This window comes from Drosophila bipectinata, chromosome 3R (genome assembly GCF_030179905.1).
Source record: "Drosophila bipectinata strain 14024-0381.07 chromosome 3R, DbipHiC1v2, whole genome shotgun sequence".
Classification (NCBI taxonomy): Eukaryota; Metazoa; Arthropoda; class Insecta; order Diptera; family Drosophilidae; genus Drosophila; species Drosophila bipectinata.
The window spans coordinates 14,698,568-14,716,172 of NC_091739.1; the positions used below are offsets into that span (position 1 = coordinate 14,698,568).

Sequence of the window (17,605 nt, forward strand, 5' to 3'; positions counted from 1 at the left end):
ATTATATTTTTGCGAGAATTTAGAGACGCCGCCAAAAAGCACTAACGCGTTATAAAAATCCCGAATGAAAGAAAAGTGCTGCCTACACCGCCATTTCGATTACCGGCAACCCTGTAATGAAATTCCGATAAAATTGTTTTTTAACAAACTTGACAAATAATTAATTTTCCGGTAAACTTAATATTGCTATTATTCTTGTTTTGTTTTAATTGTTTCCCTATTTCCACAGATCATGTTGCGCAAAATCGGGAGTCTAGCGGGACGTCAACTGAGGCAGCAGGCACGTTTCACAGCTGTCCGCTCATTCTCGGCTACAAATGCCCTACGTAAAGGTAAGCCCGTTACCGACAATGACATAATATCGGAAGATAACCATCCTATCCGCCTTTTTAGATGCATCTGCACAGACGGAGGCCGACGCGCCACCCCCTAAAAACATTTTGGTGGAGAAGGACAAGAACATAACATTGATCGGGATCAACCGGCCCCAGCAACGGAATGCCATAGATTCGCATACCGCCGCACAGTTGTGCGAAGCTTTTTCCAATTTTGAGGCGGATGACACATCTCCCGTGGCCGTACTTTACGGCGTAGGCGGCTCCTTCTGCTCCGGCTTCGACATCCTCGAGATGAGCACCGACGACAAGGAGGAGATCAGCGTGGACATCCTCATGCGACCGGAGGGTTCAGTGGGTCCGACGCGTCGTCAGATTAAAAAGCCGGTTGTCTGCGGCATCAATGGCTACTGTATTGCCAATGGCCTGGAACTGGCGCTCATGTGCGACCTGCGCGTGATGGAGGAGTCTGCCGTTTTGGGCTTCTTTAACCGTCGCTTTGGCGTTCCAATGTTGGACGGAGGAACTATTCGCTTGCCCACTATGATTGGATTGTCACGTGCTCTTGATCTGATTCTCACCGGACGTCCCGTAGGCTCCCAGGAGGCCCACGATATTGGTCTGGTTAACCGAATTGTGCCAACGGGCACGGCGTTGGGCAATGCTTTGGAATTGGCCTCGTGTCTGGCCAAATTCCCTCAGCGTGCACTTATACACGACCGAAACTCTGTCTACTCGGGGGCCTTTGAAACGACTTCCTTCCATCAGGCCGTACAAAACGAAGTGATGTATACTTCTCGGGAAATTATTGAGGACATGCAGAATGGCATCAAATGGTTCAACCAGAGTAGGTTTTATGCTTAAACTTTTCCATTCACCTTTGGCTAATATTTTTGTTTTCCTTTAGCTTTTAAGCCCGAAACCACTCACTCTTGGCTGAAGAGAGATCGCTCCATGGCCGACTGGGATGACGAAGATGTGGCTGAAGCTGCTGCCGCAAAGGAAAAACAGAAGCAGGCCGAGGAGGCTGCTCTGGCGGAGGCGGAGAAACAAAAGGCTGACGAAAAGAACAAGAAAAAGTCGAACAAGGTCGAGGAAAAGCCAGAAGCGGATAGTAAAGATCCCAAGGACACGCCAAAGAAATAGTTGCGTCCCATCAAAACAAAATTTGTTTCAAATCATAAACTCTGTACATAACACACTCATAAGAATCTTAAAATTGAGCCATTCGACTTGTTAACTTATTACATTATATGTAACTATAAAACCGAACTACTGATCTACTTGATTTGGATTTTCTTTTAAGATTAAAGTTTAATCACCTGTTGATAGGGAGCTATCAGCGTTTAAAATGTTAGACCTCAAAATGTTTAATGATTCACTGAAATGGCGTATCAATAGTGGCGCTCACGTTTTCTGGCCAAGATGTCTAGTCCAAGAGAAGTACTTCTCAGTGGAATTCAAGGACTAAATAAATAAATATCCGATTCGCTATCATTAAGAAAAAATAAATATTTACAAATCTTTACAGCGAGTATCTTCTTAGAAATTTGTCTGGATTACAGTCATTATCAGTACTTGAATTTAACTTTTCAAAAATTGTAACCACTTAGTTGTTCAAGTAGTTGTTCACTGTGTAAAAGATAAGCCTTCATTATAAATAATTTCTCTCGGCTTGAGTTAGACATTAATTGAAACTTGATTTCAAAGCGATTGGACGTGCTTTCATTTTTTAAAATAGAAATCCTTTTTAAAAATTTTAAATTATAGTCCTTAAAAAAATAGTTATATAAAGGTAAGTGTGTGATTTTAAAATATTTGGACTAAAAACCAAAGTGAATATAAGGCATCTGTGATCTGTTAAAACTTGCTTGGCAGCAAAATATTGTTAGGACGTGGCCTTTAAAGAAATAAACAAGCTTAAAGTTCATTTGTCAGATCATGCCATTGCCGAAATCATTTAAGTACTTGAGGGTATGATTCACTTGATGTGTCTGTACAGTGTCCAGGTGTTGATCCCGTGGAACGTCTGTCGAACTTTGAACTATTTGAAAAGTGTTCATCGAAATCGTGAACCAGGTTTTACTAATCAACAAATTGCAAGCGTAAAAGGAGATAACAAAGATGGTAAAATAAATGAATTAAACAGGCTAATCGGTTTAATACGAGCTTAGAATTTTATAGGATTTAAAATCTAGAAATATTAGTAAATCAGTACTTGCAGTAAACGGTTGTGAAAAGAACTCTAATCCCAGAAAAGTAAGAAACTTTTGTGTGTTCTTGAAATTTTTAGTTCAAATCAAAATGTAATTCATATGGGTTTATTCAATTTTATTTAGCTTTAGAGCTTTATATTCGATTCGATTGCCTACAAATATCAATTTAAGTTTCTCCATTTCTTCCGCATATATGTACCTACGGTTAATTACCTATTCAATGTCATAGTGATAAAATTAAAGTCGAAAATGCATTTCTTTTGTGTGCACAAACATGTGCATAATTATCTAAGTGCATAAGTACGTTTCGTGTATCGGAAGAGAAATTTAATAGTTAGTTATTCGTTGCAGTCGTTGAAGAAATGCCACCCAACTCGAAGGAAAGCTCGGAGAAGTGCACTGCACTAGAAGGAGCCTTGAATTCCGAGATTCCTGGGAATTCGGATGATGGATCATCCAAGCAAACGGGAGTGCTCTTCGAGGCCGATGTGGAGACAAATGATGGTGCCTTGGCCACGTGCACCGTCGAATTCAAGCGAGCCGAGAAGAGGAAACTGGAACTGGTCTGGCGAAACATTATTCTATTCGGATATGTCCATCTGGCTGCACTATATGGCGTATACTTAATGTTCACACAGGCTAAGCTTGCCACCACAGTTTTCGGTAAGGATTTCAACTCGATTTCCATGTCCTTCTCTGACGGTATTGTCTACAGCGGCTGCCCTCTACGTATGCGGAATGCTTGGTATTACTGGCGGTGCCCACCGACTCTGGGCCCACAGATCCTACAAGGCCAAGTGGCCAATGCGCCTCATCCTGATCGTTTTCAATACGATAGCCTTCCAGGATGCCGCCTACCACTGGGCTCGAGATCATCGAGTTCACCACAAGTTTTCGGAGACGGATGCGGATCCGCACAACGCCACCAGGGGCTTTTTCTTCTCGCATGTGGGATGGCTGCTCACCAAAAAACATCCCGATGTGAAGGCCAAGGGAAAGATTCTTGACCTGTCCGATCTGCATGCCGATCGCATCCTAATGTTCCAAAAGAAGTAAGGAAAATGTGATTTCTTATTAATTTTTTACTTAACTTATCAAAATAACTTCCTTCCTTAGACACTATTATGTCTTAATGCCCTTGGGCTGCTTTATCCTTCCCACCCTTATTCCGATGGTCTGCTGGAATGAATCCTTCACATGTGCTTGGCTGGTGGCCGCCATGTTCCGGTGGTGCTTCCAACTTAACATGACATGGTTGGTGAATAGCGCAGCCCATAAATTCGGCGGTCGTCCTTATGACAAGTAAGAGATCATCACTCAAATTATTTCCTCAGAAATTTAAAAAAATGTATCCTTCAGGCACATGAATCCCGCGGAAAACGCCTATGTTGCAACAATGACCTTCGGTGAGGGCTGGCACAACTACCATCATGTGTTCCCCTGGGACTACAAGACATCAGAGTGGGGCAACCGCCTGAATATGACGGCTAGATTCATCGATCTGTGCGCCAAGATCGGCTGGGCTTATGATCTGAAGTCGGTGGCTCCGGACACCGTCAAGAGGAGGGTGTGGCGGACTGGCGATGGCAGCCACGAGCTGTGGGGCTGGGGAGACAAGGATATCACGCCCGAAGATGCCAAGGATGTGCTTTTCATCAACAAAAAGGAAGAGTAAAGATTCTGATCTCTAGAATTATAAGAAACATGGTGTGATTACTTTTTTTATATTATAAATGAATATTAATAAATATTAAATATGTATATAATTATATAAAAATAATTTGAATGTTTTATTTTATTTACGCCTAGTTTAAAAAGGTAAACATTCTCAAGTTCAATGGCTGTTTTAAGTAAACATTAGTTCATCAAATTAGTCGCTTAGTACATTATTTTAATTAAGTCTTTAAGGTGTTCCTTAATGTGACATCTTCGACCCAATGGAAACTAGGTCGTATCACTAAGTATCAACTAAAATAGTATCATTTAGAGATATAATATGAGAAGTGACTTTCGGTGGCTAATTTGAATTTCAAATTAATTAATTGCTGTCACTATCGAATCTTTCTCCAATCTTGGAATCAATTGTAAAGTTGCAATAAAAGAAAGTGGTCGATTCAAATCAAATCAGTGTAAAATTATAAGGATTCCGTTTCTGTTAATTTCGAAGATTAAGAAACTAGGAGTAGAGGGACATAGTTCTTATTAATATACATATATAAAAGCAAAGACATGCCTCCATACAGCAGATCGTTTGAGGCGCCAGACACCTGGAAAAGCGACGTCACACCCTCGGAGCAAACGGGAGTGCTCTTCGACTGTGATGTGGAGACCATCGACGGGGGACGACTGATAGACACCTGCCACCTAAAACGGGCCGATGACCGAAAACTGGTGTGGGTCTGGCGGAACATTATCCTTTTCTCAATGGTGCACCTGGCCGCCCTCTATGGCGGATACTTGATATTTGCAAAGGCTCAGTTCTTCACCATCATATTTGGTATAGTATTCTACCCATTGGCCCCAGGATCCTACTAACTCCTATCTTAGCTGCCTCTCTGTATAGCTGCGGAATGCTAGGCGTAACCGCAGGAGCCCATCGCCTGTGGTCCCATCGATCCTACAAAGCCAAGTGGCCTATGCGCCTGATCCTGACGATCTTCAATACGATTGCGTTCCAGGATTCCATTTACCACTGGGTGCGTGACCACAGAATGCACCATAAGTACTCCGAAACTGATGCGGATCCCCACAACACTTCCAGAGGCTTCTTCTACTCGCACATTGGCTGGTTGCTCTGCAAAAAGCACACGGAAGTCACATTAAAGGGAAAGGCCCTTAATTTGTCAGACCTTCGAAAGGATCCCTTGGTTATGTTTCAGCACAAGTGGGTGACTCAAATGAACTAAGAATTTTTTTTTTATTTATTTCATGAAATACATTTTTTTAGGCACTATTACATCTTGATGCCCTTGGCCTGCTTCATCATGCCCACAGTGATACCCATGCTGTGTTGGAATGAATCGTTGGAGTGTTCTCTATTTGTGGCCACCTTGTTCAGGTGGTGCTTGCAACTGAACATGACCTGGTTGGTAAATAGTGCAGCTCACAAGTTCGGTGGAAGGCCTTATGACAAGTAAGATTGAAACGAAACTGAAGTCTCACTTCGATTAATTCTATTCCCTTTCCGCCAAGAACCATGAATCCTTCACAGAATGCCTACGTATCCGTGATGACTTTTGGGGAAGGCTGGCATAATTTTCACCATGTGTTCCCTTGGGACTATAGAACCTCTGAGCTGGGTAACTTTACCATGAGCTTGGGCACCATTTTCATCGACTTGTTTGCCATCCTCGGTTGGGCCTACGACCGTAAGTCGGTAACTTCGGATATGATCCAGAAGCGCTCGAAACGGACCGGCGATGGCAGTCATGCACTGTGGGGATGGGGCGACAAGGACATGACCCCCGAAGAAAAGAAATATGTGATAGTTCATAAACGTAGAACGAAACGGAGATTATCTACCGGCATGTCGGCAGCCCATTTCGTTAATAATTAACTCACTCAATTATAGGCTTCTTATGATAGTGTTAATGGTTTTATTTGCTAAATATAACTGATATTTGTTATCAAAATATGGATTTTTTTTGTGTTCTATTGTTGTGCCGGTGCGGGTTGAGGGTTGGTCAGGTCGGAAAAGATAAGCCTAATCGTTCCGTCGGCCGTCATCGTCGTCTGTAGGAAAGTTTTAATGGAAATCTGGCGGGGATCTCTTCTGCGACTTTTCCTTCATTGCCAGCACATTGAGGATTACCTCGGCCAATGCCTGCGGATTGACGCCAACCTCTAGAAGCTCGATACAGAGATCAAGAGCAGTCTTGGATAGACGAGTGTTGATGAGAGAAGACATTCCATGTAGGGCAATATGGAGGGGCGGCGATTTGTGTAAGCATAGGAAATCACTGTCTTCGTGGTCCCTAGTCATAGCTTCCGGCTCTCTTTTCGATGAATTAGTTGTTTGTTGTGACATTTTTGGTCGTTTCAGTTTCAGGTCGCTTTGACAACTTAGAAAATATTTTCAAAACGGTGTTTGCTATGTATGGCGGAGAAAAATAGGCCTCCTATGACTGTGACCTCGTTCCAAAACTGAAAAACCATAAGTTCGCGAATATCCATGAATTCATGGGCTATAGGCACCTGCCAAAAGGCGTGGACATGAAAGCAGTGAGCAGTCATGAGCAGGATTACCACAAAGGCGGATACCTTCGTCTTAAGTCCAATCATCATGTATACAAGCAGGGGTTTCATTGTGCTCTTGCCAAGGAAATACCATAAGAGATCCTCCCACAAGAGATCCTTCAATTCATACCAATTTAAGAAGGTGGCCAGCAAAAATGAGATCACTACCTGATGGCGAGGCTTCAGCATGGTTAATAATAGAGCACTGGTTGCGCCCAATACTTCACGGTACATCGAAATGCTCCACAGTAGCGGATTGGTAACGAGGCGAATATGGGCCGCCAACCAAAGCATTCCGGTGGCCAAAAATTTCTCTTTTTGTACCACCACCAAAATGGAGGCCAGTATCTGAACAATTCCGAGTAAGAGTAGGTAGAGTTCGGCGAGATAAAGTCCACAGTTCCATGTTAAATTCAGCTGGATGCTCTTAAAGTGACAATTTTGGATGCATCTTACTCCATCCGCCACGAAGCTGGCTACTATTATGCAGCGCGCCACCAACGACAAGAAACTCTTAAGAAGTCGTTTTTGACATTCTCCCAGGATGAAAGGATCCATTACCAAGAATTGGTTATTTTATGATTGAACTTTTTTTTTTATGTTGATTTGTTAGTCAAGGTTATACTGTTAAGATTAAACCACCAAGGGTAAAAACAAAATCAACTTTATTATCCATTGCAAATTATCTTATTATTTCCGGAAAGGAATTATTTCTTATCTACGAAAACCCAGACGATCGGGTATTCATTTATTTTCTTCACTTAATATTGCTTTTTTATGGTAAAACAATATATATATTTTAAAAATTTGTAGTTTCAGAATTTATTAAATTTCGAATTATTTTTTAAATTGAATATGAATATAAATATGAATATGAAATACAAATTAGGGCTCAAAATACCCTTTTATTTAAAAAATTATTTAAAAAAGCCCTAAAAGTTTTAAAAGTTACAACTTTTAAAAAAGGGATTTATAACTGTTTGAATGTCATATAACTATCGATAAAACGATATAACCTTCGGCTTGCATATTCTTCTTCTTCTAATGTAGTTATGTCATCTCTACAGCCAGCCAATTCTTCACCGAACATAAGTTGAGCCACTTTTAAAGGATTTAAGCCTATTTCGGTAAGTTCGGCTTAGTGACAATAGTTTATAAGCTAAGACAAAATAATTTTAAATGATTTTACAATACCAAGAAACATTAAATTGAAGCACTGTATGTATTGAAGTGTGGCATGCGTAAACGTGACTTGGGCGGCTGGCGGCGTATTTCTTTTTTGGCTGATAAGATGCTTGGGTGATTATAATCAATGGAAATTTATTTAGTAATTTATTACATTATAGATGGTTAGATGCACCCGAGTTGTTTACATGCGACCTTAACGCGCACGCCGCTGTGACGTCAGACGTCATGCCCAGCGGCTTTAACCCTTTCAGGGGCATTCGGCATCACGCGTTCCTCTATCAGATGTTTTCACTCCTGCAGCGTTGTCTATGGTTAGATTAAGCCACGTTGTTGTTGAGAATGTTCTTCTGGTAGAGCTACACTCATTTAGCATCATTCATCATATAATATATTTTAAGTATTATGATTAAAATCAAACCATCCTACCAAAAGCAGATCTGTTAATCTATTATTTAAAGAGTATTTAAATATTTTATACTAAATACTAGTGTGTATTTATTCCCTTACCAAAGTTTAGCGAAAATCCAACGTTTTTCAATTGACGTCCAGAGCAAATATTGTATGGCGCCAGAACTGCCTTAACAGATTGCTTATTCATACATAAATGATTAATCTAAACAAACATACATGGATGTGGAGTATAAAGTGCACAATGCACAGGTTTAAAGCCAGCTCATCTGTCAACTGCGCAACTGTGCTCCACCATGCAGTATTATTTGATATATATTTTGATTAGAATAGCGTGTCTTTATATCCCAAAGAATTGCTTTTCATTGAGATGTTTATGTCACTTAACATTTTTTCAAGGTTAAAACTTAAACTTGATTGTATAAAGGTGCATGGCATTTCGTAGGGCTCAAAACTGTACTATATAGTAAGACTATATTAAAATTTAAGGTTTAACTGCTTTAGAGATATACCACTATTTTCAAAATCATTCACGTCTAACCTCATATTCTCTATTCAAAAGAGAATTAATAATATAAAACAATATGTTAATTTTTTATATATTCGTCTGGCTTTTATCGAATATGTAAAGTTAATGGCCGAAATTGCGAGGAGCCGATCTAACCGACTGGTTTTGGACCGGCCAAAGTTCGAGAACAGCAAAGTTATCTATAAGCAGATTATGAGAAGGCCAGGTGTATTCACGGATAACCCATTATCATGGAAACGCAGCAAACCAGAAAACATCGATTAGATTGGGTAAAATAGACCCAAACTAAAGATGGTCCAAAGTGCGAAGGCTAAACCTTTTGGCTCTGGCTCTGGTTATCTTTCTGAAAATTGCATTGTTTACAAGCTAACCGGCTTGTATTACTTTCCTACTGAAAATAACTCCCTTTCTTTATTTAATTATAGATTCAATTACCCTGCTCACTTAAGGGTTATATACCCCTAAGTATATTTGGTATTATTACTTGTTGATCGACGATGAGGCAGATGCTTACAATTTCCTCCAGATTAGGGCGCAAGATTGAGCTACGTGCATGTCGCTAATCTTGGGGAACTCTGGGGAAATAACAACAAAATGCAAACGCCGACAGAAAAAGCTCTGACGTCGCCTCGTTCGCCTTTTCGCCAAGCCGAATGTTTTCGTTTTGGCAGGTGTACGAAAGTTTAGTTAGTTCGAACTGAATTCGTCTAGCGTGCGGACGTGTGCTCTAGGCACTCCTCCTCATATTATCCCTCAAAAAACAAATAAATCAAATAGTGCAGACCATTATACCAAAGACACCTAGTCTTAGTTACTGCGACAGTGCCGAAAAGAGAAGCGCGAGTTTTAAGAAAAGTCGTGTCACTTTTGGAAAAGCAAACAGGTTGGTTTCTCAGCTGGATTCGACTACAATTTTGGTGACTGCAATTACTTGTTGCAATATTGCAACAGGAGTTTAGTTTGGTGACCAGTGTTTACGTAAAAGCCAAAGCCCGAAAAGCAAGAAAAGTCATTTTTCTAATTCTGCAGTATTTTATTATTTGCGTATATTACCACCATAAAATATACATTTGTGAATTGTTTATGTTAAGTCCAAAGCCGATGATCTTGGCTCAAGTTTATGTAGCACTCACTCTTCGGTTTTGAAGGTTTTAGTTGAGCGGTCAATGGGTCTCGAGGAAGGTTAAATGCTAGTTTCTTTTTTTTTTATACCCTTGCAGAGGGTGTCATAAAAGTTACTAATGGTTTTTTAAAAGACATGCTTTTTGCACTTCCAGTTAACTACAATTAAACAAAATCTAAATTGTTAATTGGAGAAAGGGTCAAGGGGTCTGTCCCTTGTAACTTCCTCATGTCTTCATGCCAGCTATTAAGTTGAGCTTTGGTTTGTGTACTTAGATAATTATATTCTTAATTCTATCCATTTCCTCCAACAAGCATTTCTTCGTTCTTTACACACTAAATATTCTTTTTTTTTTTGTACGGTTATTGAACTTTGGCAACAATTATATAACGTATACGCAATGTTAATTATCTGCTTAAATTGCAAATTAAATGTGGCGAATTGGAGAAAATAATTTGCACTTGTTAAACGCCAAAGCAGCGTGTCGGACTAAACTGGTTTTAGTTAAAGTCTAAATGACAAATGTGGAAATGTATTCAATTAATAGATGAAGCATCTCAAAAAAACGTGATGCACTTTAATATATTTTATAATCCAGAACTTTTTGATTAGATTATTAAAATTATTAATATATATATATATATTTTTTTCCTCCTTTAAATATCTTTTGTTGTGACTACTTTGTAGTGGCGATTCATATGTATTCTATTTGATGCTTTCTCAGTGTATGTTAGAGACGCAACAAGCATCACGCTTCTGCAACGTGATACGGGTATCCAACAACAAAAACATTTGTCGCAAATTGCTCTCTTCGTACTTTCTTTCCGCTGGCACTCTCTCTCTCTTAAATATAAGCTCCCACACTTTCTGTGTGCCCCCACCAACTCTAACAATAAACCAAATCTGCAAAGAGGCCACGAGTCGGTTGAATTCAAGTTCAATGTGCGCCCAGAATAAATGGCCTGAGCCTTCTGGCTTGTTTGAGTTGCCATGAAAGCAGTTTGCCGGCTTTTTGGCCCACCATTTAGGAACAAGAACAATCTGCTGCTTTGTTGACATAACGCCACTATGAGCTTTTTCTCTGCTCCCCCTATCACTTGTTTAGACTTTCGCCATATTCGAAAGCTTTTGCTGTGATCTGCTGTTCTTTCAATGAACTCATACAGTCTTTCCCAAAGACCTTTTTTAAGAGGTAGTACTATTTGGTTTTAGTAAAAAAGCATTCAAAAGGTGTAAATTAATTATATATGTAAAAAAGGTACTTTAAAAGAAACAAAGTTGTGCTTGTTATAACCCCGGTCCCTGGATCTGGTTCTCTATGTGTTCTTTCTAATCACCCTCCTATACTTGGTCTTGAGTCAGCATCGTATGATTTTTTAAGCTCCCGCTACCGCCACCGCTCCCGGTTCACGTGTTTAATTGACTAATGTTCACATCATATCTCGTTTGCGGCCAAGTGTAATAATTGGTTGTCTGATGAAATGCAAAAAAAACATTGATTAGCGTGTGAATCGCATGTGATTGGATAGATAAACCCACGCCGCCTTCACGCCACAAAACTGGGCAAAAGCGGCAGCGATAAGATTGGACAAAGTCTTCTAGTCTAGACGCAGCACAACAGCCAATATTAACCCTGACCTTAGCAATAGGCAAATCGCCAAACTGGCCAACATCTAATCTGCAAACAACACACCTGCAAAAGCTTTAGCTCTCTTCGGAGCTTGCGCCGAGGAACCGACAGCGAAAAAGCTTTTCGGCGATTCCTCATGGTACTAAAATTCAACACAGCACTTTTAAAACCTGAACCAAGCGGTACAGTTTAATTAAAGCCACGGCTATATAAAAAATTAAATAAATTTTAAGCTAAGACCAGGCGCAAAAGTTTCCACCAAGTGTAATTCTGTGAATGCACGAGTACAGGTGTTGGCACTGCAATTGGAAATTCTTGCCAATTGTTCGGAAGTTACTAGGTGATGGGGTGCATAAAAAAAACAGTGCCGAATTTCAGCAAGGAATTTTCCACGCCACCCACTTAGTGAGATTAAATACATCAGCGTGGGCCGCTCTTAACCTTGGGGGAAGGTGCCAAGTTCCCAGTGACCCATTTGTTTAACGGAATAATCCAACACCTGCCCATCGCCGTGTGTGCTTTTTTCTCACACCGGCATTTTTTATTATTCATGTGGGGAATCCTGTTACAAGGACACGGCCGCATCATGTCGATATTTTATTCAGTCAGCGATAATAAAAACGTCGCGTTTTTGGCTAAGAATGGCAAAGGTGTCCGGTCACAACTTAGACTCACCTGCCGAAAGCGTGTCAAGTTCAGATAGCTAATTGCTTAAAACACCAACATTGCATACACTAATTGCTCTTTTGTTTATGTATTTTGCTTTGCCTTGTTTTGCGGCTAAGAGCTTGAAACTAAACTATAATTTTTTAACCCACAGTTGACGCAAGATGCCACCGAACGCCCATGCCGGAGCCCAGTCCATTACGGACTCTCTGCTCGCCGCGGCCACCGCCGCTGCCGATTCGGAGCAGCCCCTCAACAAGCTGCAGCAGGACTCCACCGGAGTGCTCTTCGAGTGCGATGTGGAGACCACAGACGGTGCCCTCGACAAGGACATTGTCTCCTTGAAAAAGGCCGAAAAGCGCCGCCTGAAACTCGTATGGCGCAACATCATCGCCTTCGGATACTTGCATCTGGCGGCCCTCTATGGAGCCTACTTGATGATTGCCTCCGCCAAGTGGCAGACCATTGCTTTCGGTGAGTAGAGTCAAGGCTATAACTAGATTTCCATCACTAACTATGTTTGGGTATTGAAATCTTATCTGAAGTCTCGTATTTTCCGATGAATTCGGTTGCAAATATATATTTTTTAAAACGATAAAGTCAATGAGGGACATGGCAACGATTTTCATCTTCCAGACGCGTGCCGTTAGGGTTATCTAATTTTCAACGCACTGATAACCTTCTCAAAGTCGCATTTATGGAAGTCCAAGCAACACACGGCTCAGACGACTGATCGAAAACGATTTTATAGCGATTACATATACGCATTTTCGTACGTGCCTATACTTTCAATTTTATTAAATCAAGTCCCCTGGGAGAACAATATTAGAACAATACATGGATATAGAACAATACTATTCTCCCATTTGAGACGATACATTCTCCTCACAACAAATCAAACATATCCAATATTAAAATATTTTATCCATCTTATAAAACATGGAACAAACAAAGATACCACCAAAAGTATATAGACATGTATACAAAGCGGTCTACTACATAACTAAAATGGAGGAAGACAATTATGCTACCCTGGAGGAAATTCAACTGGAAGCTGCATACACGATGCGCAATTTGAATCCAGTAAAGGACCTAAAATTGGTTATAGCGGCGTCTGTAGAAAATCTAACAAACAAGGGCTTTCTTAAGTGTGATCATGAAAAATATTCTTTGAAAAATGATGAATATAGACCCAAGGACTTGCGTGACCTTCCAGGCACTACGTCAAGACCAACGACGGCAGCACCATCACTACCACGCTCAGCTAGTTCTCTATTTAAGTTTTTGAAATCCAAATGGAATGACCCAAATAATCCATAATTCCAGTTCTCCAAGAGGAGCATATATTTATTCTTTCTCCTATTCTGATTGCTGTTGTCAAAATTTAAAAAGTCCTTCTGCGGAAATCTGTGTACTACTATGTAATCTAAAATTATGAATTGGCAGAAATAAAAAAAAAATTAATTCGTTATTTTCAATTTATAAATAAATGATTGCTTTTTATTATTATAGCCTACATCATGTATGTGGTGTCCGGTTTGGGCATCACTGCCGGAGCTCATCGCCTTTGGGCCCATCGCTCCTACAAGGCCAAGTGGCCTCTGCGCGTGATCCTGGCCATCTTTAACACAATCGCCTTCCAAGATGCCGCCTATCATTGGGCTCGTGATCATCGTGTGCACCACAAGTACTCGGAAACCGATGCTGATCCCCACAACGCCACTCGTGGATTCTTCTTCTCCCACGTCGGCTGGCTACTGTGCAAGAAGCACCCCGAGGTGAAGGCCAAGGGCAAGGGAGTCGATCTATCTGATCTGCGTGCCGACCCTGTCCTGATGTTCCAAAAGAAGTAAGCCTGCTTTGACCACTTTTTAAAACTGGACTCTAATGAATAATATTTGTTCTTGTAGATACTACATGATCTTGATGCCCCTGGCTTGCTTTATTCTGCCCACAATCGTCCCCATGTACTTCTGGGATGAATCCTTCGTCAACTCCTGGTTTGTGGCTACCATGTTCCGCTGGTGTTTCATTCTGAACGTAACCTGGCTGGTTAACAGTGCTGCCCACAAGTTTGGCGGACGCCCCTACGACAAGTGAGTAACTAAGAGCTTACAAAATGGCATAGCATTGACTTTGAAATCTTTTTAGATTCATTAACCCCTCTGAGAACATTTCGGTGGCTATCCTTGCCTTCGGCGAGGGCTGGCATAACTACCACCACGTCTTCCCCTGGGACTACAAGACGGCTGAGTTCGGCAAATACTCCCTAAACTTCACCACCGCCTTCATTGACTTCTTCGCCAAGATTGGCTGGGCCTACGACCTGAAGACCGTGTCATCGGACATCATCCAGAAGCGTGTTAAGCGCACCGGCGACGGCACTCACGCCACATGGGGCTGGGGCGACAAGGACCAGTCCAAGGAGGAAATGGAGGATGCTGTCATTACACACAAAAAGAGCGAATAGACAGACCGGGCCTAGGGTTAATCAAGGGAGGGTTCAGCAAGAAATCAATCAAAACCATTGAAAAGTTATTTTCCATTTGCATATGTCCGCGGATTCAATTTCGTAAAGCAACAGCAGTAGAGAAGCAAACAAAAAAAGACCATTTAATTAATTCTAAGATATAAAAGTTAATATAATTCTTTGTTGTATCTTGAGAACTTTATACCGTTGGTGCTAAACCAGCTCTGGAAGCTGTTTTTTCGCTCTGGAACCGCTTTGGAAAAACTGAAAAATGAAAAATAATTTTGTATTTATACATATGCATATAAAACGCTTTAAACCTGTATATTGATGTACAATAGACGGAAAATTGGAGCTTTTTCATTCGCTGTTATCTCGAAGTCATTTTGAAATCAGAGAAAAATCACCCGTTTCAAATTTATACTACATACAACTATAGAAGAAATACTTTCCGTTTCAATGAACATGAAATACCTGCATAGGAAAGATTTTAGTATTTAGCATAAGCCAAAAACCCAACAGAATAATCAAGGAACTAATATAACTACATATAAACTAAACGATCGATGTTAGAAATGACACTTTCACATAAACATATGATATTCCTTTAAATGTTTAAAATAAATTTGGAAAACGCCTCTGGGTAACAGATCCCAGTAGGCCTTTCCGTAACCTGAATATGTCTCGAATTGTTTCATTTCAGTTTCGTACTTTCACTCCTACCGGTAACACATAAGTCTTCTCTAAGTAACTAGTCAACTGAAAATAAATCAAAATCAAAATTTTTAAATTTTTCTAACGAATAGTATTTTTCTAAAATGGATATATTTAATATTCCAAAGAAAGTTAACCGGCACGTCTTTAAGGCAATCTGCTTCCTGCAGGGTTCCAAGAAGGAATTCGTTTCGACCGGAGCTATTGCTAAGCAGGTTAAGATCCAGATGGCTAAAACTCGAGTCAAGCCCGTTCGTAACTTTGATAAGACCATCCATGAGTCGCTGAATAACTTGGCCAGCATGGGCCTAGTATCAAAGTCAGGAGGTATTAATGCCTACTCGGTGGCTTTCTCCCTTACTCAACCTCGGGTATGCGCAAGTAAGGGACGGGCTGTTCCAAAAGCCGTCCCAAGTGTGCCCGGCAATACTGCTTCTCGTGAAAAAGTAAATATTTTAGTAAGTGTGAGATATGTAAGTATGATAATGTCTAACCATATTACCTTTAATTCCATAGCAACGCAGGCGAAGCTTTACACGGATGGACCCGGATAATGCAACCACTAAGCTGATCACTCCAGACTCTCTTTCTGGAAACGAACAGGAAAAGGCTAGGAAGATATTCCGCACAACCAAGCGTCTGGTAAAAGAAAAGAAGGTAGTCCCGCCTCCAAAGAGAGCTTATAAGAAAAAGCCAGGACGTGGTTTTAAGCCAAAGAAACTGGCTTTGAAAGCAAAGGATAAAACTCAATATTATCAACAAGTTGTGTGCATGGAATGTAGTCCCTGTGTAGATTCTAACATCGATCCTGAAGTTGAATTCATCCCAAACACAAGCCAAGATGTCGATCATTACATGGATGTCGATCAAAATGATGAAGAGGATGTATACGACGATAAGAATAGCCAAACAACCTCGCGCCCTTTTGTATTGGGCACTTTTAACCAAATGCCCAATGGCTTGTCTATGGAAGACAATCTTGAACAAAAATCATCCGGCCATGAGCTGAAATCTGTGGATGCTGCGGCAGATCTTCACCAAAGCAGTGCCTGCTCAATGGTATCGCTGAAAGAAATGGATTCCTGTATGCAGATTTGGTATCCGGACCAAATGTCCATGGCAGCCCCTGTTGAAACACCTTCGTTTACATCTGTGGGAAACATAAATTCTACTTCACAAACAAGTGTGGCCCAGGGTGCTCAAGATTCAGTCGGCGATAAATCAAATTCTCCAAGGACACTAGAATCTAACCGTACCAATCCCAGAGTAGCACCGACGTTTTTTAACCCGGAGTTTCTAGACGTACATTATATGCGACAAATGTTGTCAAGTGTGGGTACCAATCATTCGTACCCAACTCAATCAACACAGGAACCGGGACTGAATCTTTTAGCCGAATCCTTACATTGCCAAGACTCACGAGCCTCGTTTGGAGTTAAATCGTCGGAGTCTGGACAGGAACCAGGACTTAATCCTGTAACTGAATCTCTACATGGCCAAGATTCGCGAGCCTCGTTTGGAGTTAAGTCGTCGGAGTCTGCACAGGAACCAGGACTGAATCCTTTAGCCGAATCTCTACATGGACAAGATGCGCCAACCTCGTTTGAAGCTAAATCTGAATCAGCACAGGAACCAAGTACTTCAAAATCAGCTTTTGGTTCTGTAACCCCCCAGAGTAGCAAATCTAATTATGATTTTTATAACTGATTTAAGCTTAAAATAGCAGAACTTGTAAACATCTTTAGTGAAAATTCAAAAATAAATCTGTAACGGTTTTTAGTGAGACCCTCCTATTAAAAGATACTGTTAATTTCTGATATTAGGGGTGGACCTATCGGATGGCGCGTGAGCATTACCTCTTTCATTTTGTGTGTGTGTAAGGTTTCGCTCTCACACCACTCTCCGATTTCATTATCTTAACTCTCTTTAATAGAGTATATTCGCTACGATTTTAGATATGTATATACATTTTTATTAATTTTATTATCTACATATATAATTGAACAAGAAATTTTTAAAAAATCTTCATTCTCTTTTTCTTCTTGAACAAATAGTTTCCTGTTATTCGGGGTAAAGAAAGTTAAATAAAA

The 17,605-nt window shown here is 40.6% G+C and overlaps 7 protein-coding genes across 11 annotated transcripts; 5 read left to right on the forward strand and 2 right to left on the reverse strand.

Annotated features, from left to right (window-relative positions):
• The first annotated feature begins 31 nt into the window (after window positions 1-31).
• Srlp (Spliceosome-ribosome linker protein) lies at window positions 32-1,618 on the forward strand. Its single transcript, XM_017247707.3, has 4 exons — window positions 32-171; window positions 230-332; window positions 394-1,182; window positions 1,243-1,618. Exons 2-4 carry the CDS (start codon window positions 233-235, stop codon window positions 1,479-1,481), a joined length of 1,128 nt encoding a protein of 375 aa, XP_017103196.2. The 5' UTR covers window positions 32-171; window positions 230-232; the 3' UTR covers window positions 1,482-1,618.
• A 400-nt stretch (window positions 1,619-2,018) lies between these two features.
• Desat2 (Desaturase 2) lies at window positions 2,019-4,331 on the forward strand. 3 transcript variants are annotated; one of them, XM_070281291.1, is made up of 5 exons: window positions 2,019-2,130; window positions 2,903-3,214; window positions 3,267-3,603; window positions 3,668-3,853; window positions 3,911-4,331. In XM_070281291.1, exons 2-5 carry the CDS (start codon window positions 2,914-2,916, stop codon window positions 4,224-4,226), a joined length of 1,140 nt encoding a protein of 379 aa, XP_070137392.1. In that variant the 5' UTR covers window positions 2,019-2,130; window positions 2,903-2,913; the 3' UTR covers window positions 4,227-4,331. The 3 variants fall into 3 exon arrangements, with proteins under 3 accessions (XP_070137392.1, XP_017103195.2, XP_070137393.1); XM_017247706.3 differs by lacking the exon at window positions 2,019-2,130 and adding an exon at window positions 2,469-2,594; XM_070281292.1 differs by lacking the exon at window positions 2,019-2,130 and having other exon boundaries at window positions 2,890-3,214.
• Window positions 3,638-6,618, reverse strand: LOC108129259 (uncharacterized). Its single transcript, XM_070281293.1, has 2 exons — window positions 4,785-6,618; window positions 3,638-4,238 (listed from the first exon to the last, which is right to left on the reverse strand). The coding sequence occupies exon 1, from the start codon at window positions 6,576-6,578 to the stop codon at window positions 6,297-6,299; it is 282 nt and encodes a 93-aa protein (XP_070137394.1). The 5' UTR covers window positions 6,579-6,618; the 3' UTR covers window positions 3,638-4,238; window positions 4,785-6,296.
• LOC108129216 (acyl-CoA Delta-9 desaturase-like) lies at window positions 4,781-6,107 on the forward strand. Its single transcript, XM_017247172.3, has 4 exons — window positions 4,781-5,048; window positions 5,099-5,435; window positions 5,499-5,684; window positions 5,744-6,107. The coding sequence occupies exons 1-4, from the start codon at window positions 4,781-4,783 to the stop codon at window positions 6,105-6,107; spliced, it is 1,155 nt and encodes a 384-aa protein (XP_017102661.3).
• Window positions 6,614-7,419, reverse strand: LOC108129215 (surfeit locus protein 4 homolog). Its single transcript, XM_043211643.2, has one exon. It carries the CDS (start codon window positions 7,343-7,345, stop codon window positions 6,614-6,616), a length of 732 nt encoding a protein of 243 aa, XP_043067578.1. The 5' UTR covers window positions 7,346-7,419.
• Window positions 7,420-7,808: 389 nt separating this feature from the next.
• On the forward strand, window positions 7,809-15,164 carry LOC108129685 (acyl-CoA Delta-9 desaturase). 2 transcript variants are annotated; one of them, XM_017247883.3, is made up of 5 exons: window positions 7,809-7,914; window positions 12,486-12,805; window positions 13,844-14,180; window positions 14,242-14,427; window positions 14,483-15,164. In XM_017247883.3, exons 2-5 carry the CDS (start codon window positions 12,496-12,498, stop codon window positions 14,799-14,801), a joined length of 1,152 nt encoding a protein of 383 aa, XP_017103372.1. In that variant the 5' UTR covers window positions 7,809-7,914; window positions 12,486-12,495; the 3' UTR covers window positions 14,802-15,164. The 2 variants fall into 2 exon arrangements, with proteins under 2 accessions (XP_017103372.1, XP_017103373.1); XM_017247884.3 differs by lacking the exon at window positions 7,809-7,914 and adding an exon at window positions 9,599-9,795.
• Window positions 15,165-15,499: 335 nt separating this feature from the next.
• Window positions 15,500-17,314, forward strand: vrs (versager). Of its 2 annotated transcripts, none has more exons than XM_017247881.3 (2): window positions 15,500-15,973; window positions 16,032-17,314. In XM_017247881.3, exons 1-2 carry the CDS (start codon window positions 15,620-15,622, stop codon window positions 17,220-17,222), a joined length of 1,545 nt encoding a protein of 514 aa, XP_017103370.2. In that variant the 5' UTR covers window positions 15,500-15,619; the 3' UTR covers window positions 17,223-17,314. The 2 variants fall into 2 exon arrangements, with proteins under 2 accessions (XP_017103370.2, XP_017103371.2); XM_017247882.3 differs by having other exon boundaries at window positions 15,500-15,961.
• The last annotated feature ends 291 nt before the right edge of the window (window positions 17,315-17,605 follow it).